At 48.1% G+C, this 15,184-nt stretch overlaps 5 protein-coding genes across 5 annotated transcripts; 2 read left to right on the forward strand and 3 right to left on the reverse strand.

Moving 5' to 3' along the window:
* Nucleotides 1-1,530: 1,530 nt before the first annotated feature.
* On the reverse strand, nt 1,531-1,936 carry P153DRAFT_281224 (uncharacterized protein; the record flags this gene model as incomplete). Its single annotated transcript, XM_033663133.1, has 2 exons — nt 1,531-1,733; nt 1,894-1,936. The coding sequence occupies 2 exons, from the start codon at nt 1,934-1,936 to the stop codon at nt 1,531-1,533; spliced, it is 246 nt and encodes an 81-aa protein (XP_033528374.1).
* Nucleotides 1,937-3,465: 1,529 nt separating this feature from the next.
* On the reverse strand, nt 3,466-4,662 carry P153DRAFT_392609 (lytic polysaccharide monooxygenase; the record flags this gene model as incomplete). Its single annotated transcript, XM_033671161.1, has 3 exons — nt 3,466-4,391; nt 4,445-4,529; nt 4,582-4,662. 3 exons carry the CDS (start codon nt 4,660-4,662, stop codon nt 3,736-3,738), a joined length of 822 nt encoding a protein of 273 aa, XP_033528375.1. The 3' UTR covers nt 3,466-3,735.
* Nucleotides 4,663-5,772: 1,110 nt separating this feature from the next.
* On the reverse strand, nt 5,773-7,275 carry P153DRAFT_363015 (uncharacterized protein). Its single transcript, XM_033667274.1, has 4 exons — nt 6,510-7,275; nt 6,363-6,458; nt 5,976-6,307; nt 5,773-5,923 (listed from the first exon to the last, which is right to left on the reverse strand). The coding sequence occupies exons 1-4, from the start codon at nt 7,217-7,219 to the stop codon at nt 5,874-5,876; spliced, it is 1,188 nt and encodes a 395-aa protein (XP_033528376.1). The 5' UTR covers nt 7,220-7,275; the 3' UTR covers nt 5,773-5,873.
* Nucleotides 7,276-10,931: 3,656 nt separating this feature from the next.
* P153DRAFT_392611 (NAD(P)-binding protein) lies at nt 10,932-12,631 on the forward strand. The gene is made up of 2 exons (XM_033671163.1): nt 10,932-11,363; nt 11,414-12,631. The coding sequence occupies exons 1-2, from the start codon at nt 11,302-11,304 to the stop codon at nt 12,552-12,554; spliced, it is 1,203 nt and encodes a 400-aa protein (XP_033528377.1). The 5' UTR covers nt 10,932-11,301; the 3' UTR covers nt 12,555-12,631.
* A 1,840-nt stretch (nt 12,632-14,471) lies between these two features.
* P153DRAFT_381163 (uncharacterized protein) lies at nt 14,472-14,759 on the forward strand (the record flags this gene model as incomplete). Its single annotated transcript, XM_033670018.1, has 2 exons — nt 14,472-14,696; nt 14,751-14,759. 2 exons carry the CDS (start codon nt 14,472-14,474, stop codon nt 14,757-14,759), a joined length of 234 nt encoding a protein of 77 aa, XP_033528378.1.
* Between the last annotated feature and the right edge of the window lie 425 nt (nt 14,760-15,184).

A 15,184-nucleotide genomic window follows, 5' to 3' on the forward strand; every position in this document is an offset into this window, starting at 1 on the left:
GAGCATGTGTTGCTGGAGTTTGCGATATCCCAGGGTCTTCTCATCTCATTTGTCATCGAAAACATTTTTCTACGCATTTCATATGTTCTTCTAATCACTCATGGTTCTCGATACGAGGTTGGGCGGCCTATCTCTTTTGTTGTACTCGGAACAAATATGTTCTCAGACTTGACATTATCAAAATTTAATCGAACGACACAGCACCGCTGGAAATATATTCAAACATGTCTCCTGGATGAGTTCATTGCGCAAGTGCCAATGTGTTATGGAGTGTTGGTGACTTACACATGAGCAAGGCATGAGACTTGAATCTTGACATAGTCTGGTAGCGTTGGGTGTATGTACTGTAACCACAAATCCTTACTCGAAGCTATGGTTAAACTACCATGTCCATGAATGTGGGAGCTGGAAGAGGAACTGCAACGGATATAAAATCCGAGACGCGTTGAACCTGTGTTATCATGCGAACGATATACTCAGGCTCTAGTCAAGAGTTTGTACAGTGCTAAAGCACAGGGTCTGATTTTGAGCCAATAGGGGCAGTGAAACGGTTGACGGAAATAGTGTAATATATAGTTACACCTAGTCGTTAACGATTGGAGATAGCCTCTAGCCTATCCGAAACATCAGATGGCCTTTTCAGATTAGGTACTCATCAGAATGCGCAAACCATGTGCATGTTCCCAGTGAGGTGTCTTGACAACGAATGTATGACTCTCACCCTTTGGAGAAACGTTGTTCCACATCGCGATAGAGTCTGTAAAGATTTGGTGGGAGAGTTATCGTGGAAGGTAGGTGCCACGTCAGTCGCAAAGGGATATAAGAAGCGTACAGTTTGCTGTGTGACAGCCGGTGTATAGCGTAGAAGAAGGACTCCAATACGAAGAGAAGTAATGAGAAGGTCAACGTTTGATTCAATTTGAGGACTACTCTTGAGAGATCAAAGTTTGAAAGAAGTAAACACCGTTCATACAAAACATTCTTGTCAACAATCCCAAGCCTAGTGAGAAAGCGACGAACATAAATACTACATGTTTCGTAGATGAAAAGAACGTAACGAAAGGTTGCCGAACATTCACCTTTCCCCCGGTGATGTACAAGTCAAATTCACCAACGCCACCAAACAATATCAAGAAAAGCTGTAGTGTGAACCGAGACCGGTTCAGGCAAAGAAAGTAGTGTCAAAAGATCCAGTCCGTAGTCACACAGACACACAAAGAACAGAAGAATGAGCAAGGGTATAAAGCTCGTCGCCGTCAAGAAAAGAAATATGGCTCCTTCAGATGTACAACAGTAAACTACAAAGGAGACAAAGAAAAAAGCAACAGGACAGGGATCGTTAAGGCTTCGTGGGGCTAGCCTCACGATACGAACGTTGTGTTGACCAAATGCCCGACACTTGAATAGAGTACGCGAACGGAAAGTCCACTCGTGCTCTGAACATGAGTACAGATGCGATCTGACGTTCAGGCGAGGATGTCATCCTGCAAGGCCTACACAGGGCATTCCCATCTCGCCATGGCTGAAAGGCTATCGACTCGTCGCGTATCCACGATTGTAAGCTTGTTGTCCTGGAGTCGTTGCGTTCGTCACCGGGGCTCCGGTGATGGCCTTCCAAGCCACCTCAGCGGCCTCCTCACGCGACTGTTCGAGAAAGCGGTAGTCTCGCCATAGATGGGCTCGATATTCGCGACCGTGGACAAAGACGCTGCTAGACCATGCTGTCCTTATGCCTACACACCAATATTAGGGCTGGAGTGTGCGAAGGGTGTACAGGTGGGTCGCGAACCTCGAGGGTCGGAGTAGTCTTGGAACTGAGGTTGAGCAATCCGGTTGGTGGCGCAGTAATCTGTACTGTTTAGCTATGAATGAAAGTAGCATCGGCAAGCGTACGTTGGAGCTTCTGGACGTAGCTCTCTGGTTGGCTTGTTGTCATGTCGGGCGATGGATAGGTTGATGATGAACGAAGGGAGAATTCTGGTGGGACGTGTCAGGCGGGGACAGATTCTGCAAGTGGGGGTCCTGTGAAGCCCAAGTAGCGTATGAGGATTGGAAGACAACACGCGCTCCAAGGACTTTGACTCTCTGTTTATACTCGAGACTAGGTGTCAGAGCCTCATCTCTAGCATCCTAGACAAGTTGGCCAGCGGTGTTGCCACACCACCACGACAATGGGGAGATACTTTGGAAGCTATTGTGGCACACAGCTGCTTCGGAACATAGCATTGAGTTAATGCTCTGCTGCGCTGGCAGATCTTCACGTCGGTGATTGGTGCGCAGGCATGTCATAGAGCGAGGAACTGCGGGGGTAGTGAGGAACGAAAGACGGCATAGCAAGAACGGGACGCGCAAGAACCAGGTAGCGACATATATGACATACTGCTACAACCCTCGGGAACCGTCGAGCTGGGATCAACAGACCAATGGAGTATTGCGCGTAGAAAAGTCGAAGGTCCTGGGTTGCCGTTAACGGCTTGGTGTGCAGTATGTGCTGGCAGCTGAAGAACGACGAAGAGACAGGAAGGGCTATTTTGCTCAGTGCCGGAAAATGACCAATGTGTGTTTCGCAGATTGGACCAGCGTTACTTCGGCCCGCCTTCGGTAAAGGCAGCAACGCGCCGTGCCGTTTCCGCTGTATGCGACTCACGGGCGCGCGTCATTTGGAACATCCTTCTACACATGGCGAATTTGGAAATGCGCGTGCGAAGCGAATCAGGTCTTTTAGCGATCGAAGTGGGGGTTTTTGCGCAGCCAGTTGGATCCACACCATGCAGACAAAAGTCACCTTCCGGACTCTTTGTAGGAACGTGTCGAGTCAAACGTGTTCCTGGCGTGAACGGCTCAGCCCTGCAGATCTCCAAGTTCACACGTGGATGCAGCCCATATCACAGTCACAATGTGTTACATGCTCGCGTTCCTGAACGCCTGTGCTATGGCCATCGGTTCGGTCTCTTCTCCCACGGGTGACGTGGACGTGTTCGCCAGCCAACGCTTGGAGTGGCGGCGCTTCGCTCGGTGACGGTGTGGGTTTGGCACGGCATATGGATGGTCTGTGACCAGACAAGCCTTGAGGGTGGGGTCTAAATATCTGCACCTCCCATTATCGTTCCTCTGCGCTGGCAGTTGTTGTGTTGTTCATTGAACGCGCTCATGACTTTGAGGTGTGGTGGCATCCCGATGTTGCTGTGACGTGTCGCAGGAGGCCAAGAGGCTAATGAGTAGCGTATTCCCAGAGAAGAATTACAAAACCTTGCATTGGGTATGCTGGTGTCTTGAACCGACTGCATGTACAACGGGTGCGGCCCAATGCAATGTAAAAATACAGGCGTGCGGTACCTCGAGAGCAGATCTGGTGATTGGCTAAGCAGCCGATCGCTGACACTTGATTGGCGGGCGGACGTGGGATAATAGTCGTCTTTTTGCATAGCAATGGGCTGCACCTTTTGTAGCACTTCACGAGAGACGCTGCTATCTGGCGACCGCGGTGAAAGTAGAATCACGTGTCTGCCATCGGGGTGTTGAAGCGAGACGACTCACGAGAAGCCATCTCACCTTGAGAGAGATAAGTTTTCACGCCACGACCATGCAAGAAGCTGAATCAGACATATTGACCGCAACGGTATATCATTCAAGGACCTCGAACCGCTAATCATCGCCAGTCATAGCTCTATGACCATGAAGTGCACTATGAGTAACACCCATTCACCGCCGTACACGTCGAGCTAGACGCACATCTTATGAAGCGGCTCTCGTCGTCGTAGCCGTAGCCTTGGTCGATGTCTTCAAGGTGCTGGCGACAGCGGTCTTGCTAGTGGCCGTAGGCAGGGAAGATCCTCCGGCGATTACAGTAGGACCAGGGGCGACGTATGTCGACAAACTTTGATATATGTTTATCTGGATACCTGGGTCTGCAGCTTTGTACGCACCGGGAAACGATACGCCAGCGGGGCTTGTCGATCCTCCCCCGGTGACAGTAATCTGGTAGCAGGTGATGTAGAACTGAGCACCACCAGCTCCGCTAGCTGAGTGCAGCGCGATAGCCTCTGCTCGTAGCAGATAGTCGCCTGGTGTCAGATTCGATGGAATCTTGACGTCCATCTTTCCACAGTTCGAATTGAGGTCTTTTGTGCCCCAGTAGTCGTCAGATCCACTCGAACCAGATGGGTTCTTGCCCCATGTGTCCTGGAATATCTTGAAGAAGCTGCTTGAGCCATCGGCAGTCATGGCATCTGCGACTTTACTCATGTAAACCAAGACTGGACCGTAATGGGCCCCACCTATGGCTTCGTTGCTGCACGATCGATCATTGGGTTGCTGGTGCATCTCAACAGTTACGGTACCACCAGCGGCTACGCTACATTTCGAAGCTGCTGCGCCCTGGTTGACGTTGCCTGAACGATCATGTCAGAATGGGTGCTGGCAGAGCATGGGGGGTATTATTTACATCGGATGTTGTTACTCGTTACATCCGTAACGGGGCTATTAGTAGTTGGAAGTCGTGCACAAGTAGCCAGGTAAAGACCAGTTAGCTGTGTGCACCAGCGAGAACATCAAACTACTTATCTTATCTACACCATTCACCCAGAGTTGCTGGAAGGTAGCATGTCCAGCAGCTTGCGTTGCTAGGGCAGTGACGCCAGCTAGTACAAGAGTAGATCTCATGTCGAATGAAGTAACGATCGAAAAGTCCAGGAAAGTCGAGACTGGGAAATGTCAGGGTTGATGAGAACTCAATCCAGCTCCTCGTCTTCATCTATATACATTTCCAAGGTGGCCCAGGGAGTGCATATATTATCATGTTCTCTGTTTCAGTGTTTCATCTACCTTCAACAAAAGCCGGGAGTGGGGCTGGGGAAATAAAGTGTTTGCGCATTGCAGAACCTGGGATAATATGTAACCTCAAGATGATTGCTCCAAAACGTGCAGTTAGAGTAACGTGGAAATTGTAGGAATAGTCGAACAACCATTCAATTGGTGCTAAAACAAATATACATCCTGGAGAGTGTTTTGAGGTTTGAGTAATGCGTCCCGCTTGGACCCAAAATGGCGATTTGATATTAAAGGGCAGTACACTCTGATACACCGGGCAGTACGGCGGACCATGAGCAAATGTAATCCTCGAACAACAGTAAGGAGACAAGATAACACCTACCGCAAATCTGCTTGGGCGACAGAACGTCTCCCTATATTTCGTAATCTGTGTAAAGCTGAACGCAAGACCTGCTGGTATTGCTTAACAATACTAGCAACAGAAAAGGCGAGCTGATGTTCATGTGCTCCTCGTGATCGCTGCGCAACATCGTCTTTGATCGAAAGGATATTTTATATTGGGTCATATAGCTAACGTGGGACTACTTACGGAGACTTATAGTTTGAGATTTTAAGAAACACACGTTTTGATCTCGAGGCTATGGCGCCATCCATGACAGTTGAGCTCAAGCTAACGACAGTTGCTATCGACGAAATATAAGTAAAAAATAAGTTGAAGCTGAGCAAGGGACTCGGTTCAAGAACAATCATGACGGCCTTGGGAAAATGCAGGAAAGAACGAAAGAGAGGAATGTGTAAAGTGTAGCAACTTATCTGTAACACGACTCTATTACCCAATATCGATAAATTTAGAGACGATCAAAGACGGTGTGGAGAATCAGTCGGAAAGCGGGCCGCAAACCAGCAACCACAATCACGTAAATACTTTGATGACACCACACGTAGTTTTCCGATCCGAGGTGAGCTCTTGACCCGTACTCAACCTTTCTCTGAGATCAATCATCGCTAAAAAATAATTACTCATCATATTTGTTTGGTTTTTGCTAGTGCTATAGATGGTGGATAGAGCGTCTTTGTAATTGCGGCATAATCTGCCCAAAAGCTCATGGCGTAGGACTATTTGAAGTGATCTGGACAATATGTGTCGTTCGCTCTGACCAATAAGTGTTAGTATCACTGCTTACTACGAGATTCTCAACGCTTACCAATTCGACGGCCTTCATCACTTGTGCTCCTCTCTGTACTCCTCTCCACACTGATGCAACTTCCACCTGAGTTGCCATCAACGTCGACTTTCGGGTATTCATGGAGCTGGAGATGTTCTTCTGAAGTTCTCGATGCGAGCTGCGAGATTGCAGAGTCCCTTGCCAGGTACTTTTGGAACGGATTGGAGTTCGTGGGTGGCTTATCCATGATTGACGAGCGCTTGCCATCGCTATATCCTCCACGTGTGCTTGCTTGTCCCTTGACGTGGCGCACAAGACGTGGAATGCAAGGGCAGCAGCCTGCAATGATGACGGCGGCAGTTTCAGCCATACTGTGGTAACGTAAGTCGGCGTTTCGCAGGCGTATGACAGTATAGATCAACTAACCCAATAAGTCCAGTCTGCATCATCAACCATGTGTAGTCCGATCCTTCAATCACCTTGATTCTCCAGACCAACCCCAGGATTCCAACCGTAACCGCACTACCATTACTGTTAGCGAACTTCAAGATGAACAATCCCGGTGTGGCCTACATAATGCCTATTCCGAATACCGCAAACACTGCTATCTTCTTCTTCAACTGCATCTTCAGTTGCCAGATTGCCCAAGCTGGGACTAACAGCGCCTCGATGTCGCTGATTACGTTGAGCGATCCTCCAGCAAGGTGAAGCGTGTTGGTATCAATGCAGGTACCTGGGGTAAACAGATTCCAGATTCTTTCGCGCGGCGTGCAAGCGAAAGTATAAAGGAACGTTACTATCGTGTAGAAGATCACATTGACCACCAAAGAGCCGATGATAATCCAGAAGACGATGCCGCGTTGCCTTGTTGTAAAGATCTTTTTGAGCTGGAGGAAGATAACCGTCTTCGCCAGACAGGTTGTGATGCTCATGTTGATGAAGACGATGTTGAAGATGTATAACACCCGGATGAACTGAGCTATACTGATATCCCACATGTGATGCGCACCACCAATGACCGACGCATGAGTGCAAAGAACTGTATAGACAATCAATCCACAGTAGGCCAGGTACGAAAGACAATCCTCGATTCGGAGCCGCTTCGCTATGAAAATGTTGACGTAGGCTCGGGCGAGTATGAATGGGATGGTGAGAACTTGGATAATGACGGCCACAGCGATGGCGGCAGGCAGCAGTGAGGGTGGATCGATGAAGTTGGACGTTATTCCTTCCGGCGGCTCATGAGCCGGCGTCAGGTTGAGATTCATCGGCGGCATCGCCATTTGGTCGTTAGAAGAAGAACGTTGCCAGTCGAGATGGAAATTGAGGAAAAACTACTTTACAAGGCATTCAGGACATAAAGACAACTATCAAGGGCCAGGAACCCTTGACAATGGAGACCGTAGTCTGGAACGCACATGGCCGTCGCGCTTCTCCAGGCCTCGCTTACCTGCCGGTACAACTAGCGATCCATACATTATACTACCGCCGGTTCAGCGGACCCCCTCCCGAGCCGACCAATTGAAGACTCTGACAAGTTTAGTTGGCGAACAAGCTGACCGGTAGCTGACTACTCATTACAAAGAGTGCGGAGCGATTGTGTAGGCAGGGCCTGTCAAAAAGATCGAGAGGCTGAGAAACGGGTGAATGAACAAGGGTACGCATTACCCCTTTTTGCCATACATGAGAGGTGCTGAATCCTCAAAGCGTAATACTCTGCAGATTTGGATTGTTGTGAAAACCACTTAGAGCAGAGCTTGTGACCGTAAAATTCTGGTACAACAACCTCATCGAGCGTAATAAACCCCAGGAATATCTTGGAGCGTTTGATTAGTTTCTTTAGATATGTTCGTTCCTCTGGAAGTTGTGGAAAAGCAAAATGTTTTCATGCGATGCGCTAGCTCATTTGTTGGGTTCTATATGCCGAGAAACACTAGTGTGTGGTTTCTTAGTAGCTAGAGGCGGCTCCAGGATTGATCTAGCTGGGAAGTTGACGTATGCATAAGGTTCACCCGACCTTGGGGGCGTAAAACCTTGATTGAGGGTCGCCAAATGTCAAAGGGTCGAATACGAAAGCGACCCAGAAGTGAAACATACACGGGTTCGGCGGCTTTCGTCTTAGCAGAAAACAAAGTAGCGTGGAAGTACGCTTGCCGTAGGGGTTTGTTTGGAAAAGCTTGTATTTTCCAAAATCTTGAGTTTCCGTGAGTTGCGGCTCTGATGACAGGCTCAACCCAATCATTGATACTGGAGTTACTCCCAGCTGAGCTGGCTGCTCACTAAGCTCCACATCATCTTACCTAGATCAGCGGCACATCGGGTGAACCAACTAAACAGATCTGACGTTTACAATTAGCAGTAGTGTCCCGGACTGTCGGCTTAACGTTACCCCGTTACACGACTCAGTTATCAGAGAGGGGAACTGAGAAGCCATAGACATCGCGACCCAAACTTAGGTAAGACACTCTGTGAGATGCAAACTCGCTTCTGCCGTCGATAGCCTCTTATCCGTGCGCAGCACGAGATCGAACACCGGCGATCCTCCACCGATTTTCATACAAGCTAATAGCCGCGTCTTAGCGCTCTCAGCACGTCCATCGTTCTTATCATTACATTATTGCAGGATTGAACAGGGGAGTAACTACCTTGACCCAACTTAAGAAATGGAGAGCCACCCTTCGCTACATACCAGGGATTTCCCCATGTCGCCAACGTAGACGTTTCGTGCACATTATATCGAGTATCAGGCATCTGGACTTTCAAACACCCATACTCACAGTGATATAGCGAGAAACCAGCCATCACGTAACGATTGGTCAGCTCCTCTTGGCGATTGCTATCACAATATACTCCTACTGATTATTGAATGCGCTAGGACGTATCAACAACGTTCTGCTCATGTTTTTCTTTTCTCCCAGAGCATAGCGTAGGTACCTGATCTTGGAAGTGTGCGCCACTCAATCTAGACTGGGACTCCCGTGTTCCGCGGTAAGGCTGTTGACCATGACATAGATTTTCTAGAAAGGCGTCCAGTAGAAGATTTGTCAGTTTGCCACCTTTGGAAGCCACTGCACACACCCCAAGGAACAACCGCGATTGGCTCCTGGAATTAATGAAGCGTCTCGTACTAGCTGACATCTGAATCTAAGCCGATTGTGTGTAGGGTGGTCACCTTCCAAAACTCCTACTAGATACCATAGTAAGACTCTGTAAAGAGATCTCTTGTCCACAAACCAGTCTTTACATACTGTGGGGATCTAGAAATAGCATAGTAAGAGATGGCGTTTTTCGAAATAGCATAGTGAAAGATGGCTTTCCTCTAGTCTCGTAAGTAGTCGAACCGGCAAATCCGATAGGATGGGATAGAGAGTAAGTGGGCTTTGTTAAAGTTTGTAACAAAGTTTCTCGCTTCTATAGAGTAAGCGATCATGTAGCGAAAGTTATCACCTACCGAAATGCTAGTAACCACCACCAAAATCACGATTTTTTGCAGTTAAATAACACGCTCAATCTTAGAGTCAGTTGTTTAAAATTTAAGATAGTAGTTTGCATTACTATACTTTAAATCCTATTAAAATTCTATTTCTCTACCTGCTAAATAGCAGAAGTTTTTTGTGTTTGTTAGGAGATTTTAACAGATTTTAAGAGTTTTTTTGGCGTATTTAACATTTTACAGTATAATTATTCTAGCAGTAAGATGCAAGCTCTTTAATTGTAATATAATAATCTTTTAAGTATTGCGCTACTTAAAATCTAATTTTTAGACAATTTAGTTAAGAATTAAGCAAGTTATTTAACTGCGAAAAATCGTGATTTTGGTGGTGGTTACTAGTCTTTCGGTAGGTGATAACTTTCGCTACATGATCGAGTACTCTATCTCAGCGCGAGAGAGGCGTGATGCGGATGATGATGAATAAGGATCTCGCGAGTGGAACTTGACAAAGCATCGTCAAGCCCATAGATCTATCTATGAAATTCACAAATCCTTTCCAAGCATATAGCGACTTCAACGCATACAACTATCCTCTGATATCGCCTGTAATTGTTATGTAGTTCAGCATTACTCATGGTCAAGGTTACATCTGACGCCTTTTGAACCCAGCCCCCGGCCCCCCTAGTATCCTCGCCGCCCATCGTTCGGCTGCACATCCCGGCTCCACACCCGCCTTCCGTCTCCTACGCTAGAATGTGGTCTGACTGACAATGACTCCTATTATATCGATTAGGTCTGTCGCCTCTAATGGTATCGTGGCTGCATTTCCATTCCCATTCCAGTGCGAGCTTGAACAGCGTTATCAAGATATTTTTCGTTTATGTCATGTACAGGGATCCGACCGACGTCGGTTACGCAGGGGGGACGCATATGAATCGCGTGCCTGAAACTAGTCGAGGAAAACTGGGGACGGGGGGAGATAACGGTTCATGCGTACAAAGGGTGCGGCCCACCGAAGTGTGAACATACGGGAATACAGTCAGGATTTCCCAGCCAATCAAGTGTCTTCGATCGGTTGTCCGTTTTCGTCGCACCGTATTCCCGTATTTTCACACTTCAATGGGCCGGTATATTGGAGATGTTGAGGAGACATTGTATGATTTGGGATGCGAGTAACGTACGGACCAGTTCGCAAAACATCTCGAAGAGAAGAAGAGAAAAGAGAATAAGTAGGAGAAGAAGATTGTGATGGCCTGTTACTGTTGATGTCTGGAGTTCAGAAACGATTCGGTTGCCCTTCAGTACTAGACGTCCTCGAGATGCGAGAAAGCTCATGTCCTCAAGGTGACGACAAGAAATGAACGCAAGTGGCATCGTGGTTTGTTGTCCTCTTCATTGAACCGTATATGGAGTCCTCTTCATTGAGTCGTACATGGAGACAGGGTTGGAAACATCTGAGGCTTTCATCTCGTCTCAAGGCGGCACTGGGAAACAGAAGCCAATTCTGCCTGACAGGTTTAAAAATCAGGTCTCGGATGCGCAGTCACACCTCCGATGTCGGGAATCTGGGCCCATCATGGCTGAAATGGGTGCACATATGTACTGAGATTGTTACAAGACATTACTGGATCTACTATGGATTAACTCGTATAGGATATATGTCCATGTCTTTGGCCAACAACAGTCCTACCTTTATGCTCACGATGTCACCCTACATGGCCCGCTCATCTTTTCAGATCAGGCAAAAGTCGTTCATACCTAGACAAGAGTGGGGTTACAGCGGGGAACACCTCTTGACTTAAAAACTCCCCCGCTTATGACGTCGGAACTCGGTATCTAACTGCTTCTACAATTACATGCGCTCTCCTCATCAGTCCCCACCATCATCTCTTCAGACCATCTTCAGAAGATTCAATAATATTAATTGAAACTATGACTGAACCAAAGACAATCCGTTGGGGCATCCTTGCCACCGGAGGAATCGCCCTCACCTTGTTGGTACCCCGCGATATCCCTCCTAAGCTCTCGACTAATATCTTTCCAGCACCAGGGACCTCCTGGCTGATCCCACTACACGTGGCGTCAAGCATCTCAAGCACACAGTCGTGGCAGCGGCTTCATCCTCGTCTAAATCACGCGCTGAAGATTTCCTGAAGGAAGTAAAAGCCCCTTCAGACGCAAAGGCATATGGTTCCTACGAGGAGCTTGTTAAAGATTCCAACATCGACATCGTATACGTTGCAACACCACACTCGCATCACTACCAGAATGCAATGCTCTGCTTAGAGGCTGGCAAGAATGTGCTCTGCGAAAAGGCGTTTACCGTCAATGCTGCTCAAGCACGTAAGTTGGCTGAAAAGGCCAAGGAAAAGAACCTATTCCTCATGGAGGCTGTATGGACGCGCTATTTCCCACTCTCAATCTACGTGCGTGAGCAAATCACATCAGGGCGCATTGGTCCTGTTGCACGCGTCCTCTCCGACAACAGCATGGCTCTCGATCCTGAGGAGTCGTTCCCTGACGGCAAACACCGCATGGTGAACCCAGATCTTGCTGGAGGAGCTTTGCTCGATCTTGGAATCTATGCTTTGACTTGGGTCTTCCAAACGTTGTACCATACACAGCCAGAAGACTCCAGGCAACCACCCAAGCTGCTCGCCTATGTCAAGAATTACGAGGCTACGGGCAAAGCTGATGAGCACTCCACGATAATACTGAGCTTCCCACGCTCAAAGGAAGCAGGTGGTGAGGCCCACGCTGTAGCTACGACATCGCTTCGCGTTGCTACCTCACCAGGAGACAACATGGATGTACCATGCGTCCGTGTACAAGGACCCAAGGGAGAAATCCAAGTTTTCCCCCACTCTTTCCGTCCCCTGAAGACCAAACTCATCTTGAGCGATGGCACTGTTGAGGAGAAGGATTGGCCAATTCCTGGACCTGGAAAGGGTAGCGACTGGTACAATGGTTTCGGCGGACAATTCAACGCCGAGGGCGAAGGGCATGGTATGTTTTGGGAAGCCGACGAGGCTGGTAGCGCTTTGTTGGAGGGTAGGAAAGAGGGCAAATACTTGGGTCTTGAAGAAAGTATCCTCATCATGGAGGTTATGGATGAAGTGAGGAAGCAGGGTGGTCTTGTCTACCCTGACAAGATTGAGACTACTGACTACCCGACAAAGCTATGAAGATATGGACGTAGCAGCTTGTATTTAGCCACGAAGACAAGATGAGACTCATACAACATAATAACGTTCCACGCTTGCATTTCTTTCGGCGTCTCGTCCAAACCCATTCCTTCATCTCCACAATGTTTTGAGGAGCTAACTTTATCTTCTCAGGACGTCCAACCTTCCTAATTTCGTGTAGTATGCTCACCTCTTCTAGTACAAAATTACATCTGTAGAAACGATAGATGTGTTATTGTGTAATCTGTTTATCGAGCAGACAGTTGTATGTTTCGAAAAAAAAGCCGGGAATATCTTGCTCTTCATTGAGCAATACGTCGTCCGCCACACTGAATTTCCAGTACGAGGAAGCTGTTGTCGTGGAGAGATGATAGCTAGGCACCTTGACGCTGAGATGAACTTGTCTAACAGGCCAGAGTCCTACTTACCCCTGATTTCGGTGTGGAAAACCGGAGTAGTGCCATCACAAGCCACCCTTTCACCTCAGTCTAAACTCTATCACTGTTGAGAAATACTCCTGTCATCTGTACCTATAACTGCGAGAATATTGATTTGTTACGCGCCACCTACTTGAGTCAGTGTCTTTCACATCTACGATAACACAGGTACAGTAGAATCTGCCTCATCACGATTTGGGTTGGGGCAGCCAACTTATTGTCATAACACATCTATCGTGAAAGAGGAAAGTCGCCTGGCAATTACAAGGCTTTTACTTAATAATTTTAACACTGAAAAAGCTTGTGAGGAGACAGCCGACTGTCAACTTTAGGATTAAGTAACTTCAGCTTGGCTGCTACCGTGGTACCCCTGGGAGTATAAGCCATTTGCCACTTCCATGAGGCAACACTTTACCAAAATTCAAAGTGACGAATGGCTTAAACTTAGGGGGACCTATGTTGTTGTGGTAAACCCTGCGAAGGCGAATGACGAGGAAACACAGCAACACGCTACAACGCTCGACAATTTGGGAGGGGATTCCATGTTGTAGGTGGATGGTACCTCGATTTCTCGCCACACGTCTCGACAGCTCACCAAGATGTAACGCATTCGACAGGAGAAGTAAGACCAGCGATGAGAATCGCAAGCCCCTCAACGATGCAAATCATGGTTGCGCGTCTGTTTCGAAACCCGAAGATCAGTTGGGAGATTGTCCTCATGTTACGCGACCCCCAGTCAATGACGAATACCCGCACATCGATCGAACTCTATTTCTCCGTAACAATACCCCCGTAGGAAATTCACTTCTCCACCAACAACACGCAATGCTTTCATTTGGCACGCGCGTCCAATGACCACCCACAATTGGACCCCACATTGCATCATCGGCAGAACACCGGCCTGCGTAATCCTCCGGACAGGCCTGTGCCTTCCATGAAACACGACGACGAATCTTTCGGGTCACAAGGCAAAGAAGCTCTCGGCGACACTTCCCAAGCGAATGCGTGCGTACCCATGACCCAGCTGTACGGAGGAAACCCCCTATCGATACTGTGACCGTTTTTTGTTGGGGGCAATGTTCGGAAGAGCCGCGTGGCTGGGGTACAGCCAAAAATACATTCCGCCCAGCCACACACATGCCTGCTCGTCAGCCACGCTGATTCGCACAGCCCTGGTCTTGGGATATTGCGACTGGTTGTGTGCGCGAATGCCAGGGCTGGGAGTGGGTTGTTTGCGTACGTATGCCCGTGAATACGGGCTGGGAGGTGACTATCAGAGATGGAGGGTGGTGTGGTGAGATGGGATATAAGATGCGATGTAGCGGTGCTGTGGAAGAGTATATTCCAGCAAACATTCAAACAAGCAATTCAAAGTCTTTGCAAGTCTTTACGCTTATTCAACTCGTCGTCCTCGCTTCAATTACATATCCTTGTCGCAACAACAAACAAACAAACAAACAAACACACATCCACATCCATCATGCAGCTCTCCATCATCTCCCTCATCGCTGCCCTCGCCGCCACAACTTCAGCGGCCGTCGCCGGCAACGGCACATCCGCATACTACCCAACGGGCACTGGAGCCGTCACAGCCACAGGCACATCAACACCCGTGAAGCCCACATCCGCGCTTCCCTTCGAGGGAGCTGCCGACCGCATGACCGGGTCAGCACTCGGACTCATCATCGCCGGTGGTGTTGCACTTGTAAGTTTTGTCTTTTTTAGAAGTTCAATAGCAATTTATACTAACGGTTCCTAGATGCTATAATCTCATCTGCTCTCCGACTTTGAGTACTTCTTCACTTTTGCGTCCGCGGCTTTGATCGTGCGATTTTTGGCGTAATACCTGGGACTGGGACTGGATGGCTTGCCATGGTCGGTGTGCCATGGTTTGCTTTGGGATATAATGGGATGGTATGGATATAGACATAGATATAGACATGATGTGTGCATAGGTTGAGGCCTGGAATAATGGCTTGCAGCGCGATAAGGACGCCTTGAGCATCGTGTTAGCTCGGCGGGTAGGAGAAATACAATGATCATACATCAAACTTATTGTTTGCTTGTCGTCTTCGTTTTGGATATGCTTGGTCAATGTACAGTAGTCTAGACCATGATTTTTGTTGTGTACTTAAATTGCGACTGTGTTAAGTGTGAATGCAGTGAACCTGTGTACTATTACGAAGAATGAGA

The sequence above is a fragment of the Dothidotthia symphoricarpi genome (genome assembly GCF_010015815.1).
Source record: "Dothidotthia symphoricarpi CBS 119687 unplaced genomic scaffold P153scaffold_2, whole genome shotgun sequence".
Classification (NCBI taxonomy): domain Eukaryota; kingdom Fungi; phylum Ascomycota; class Dothideomycetes; order Pleosporales; family Dothidotthiaceae; genus Dothidotthia; species Dothidotthia symphoricarpi.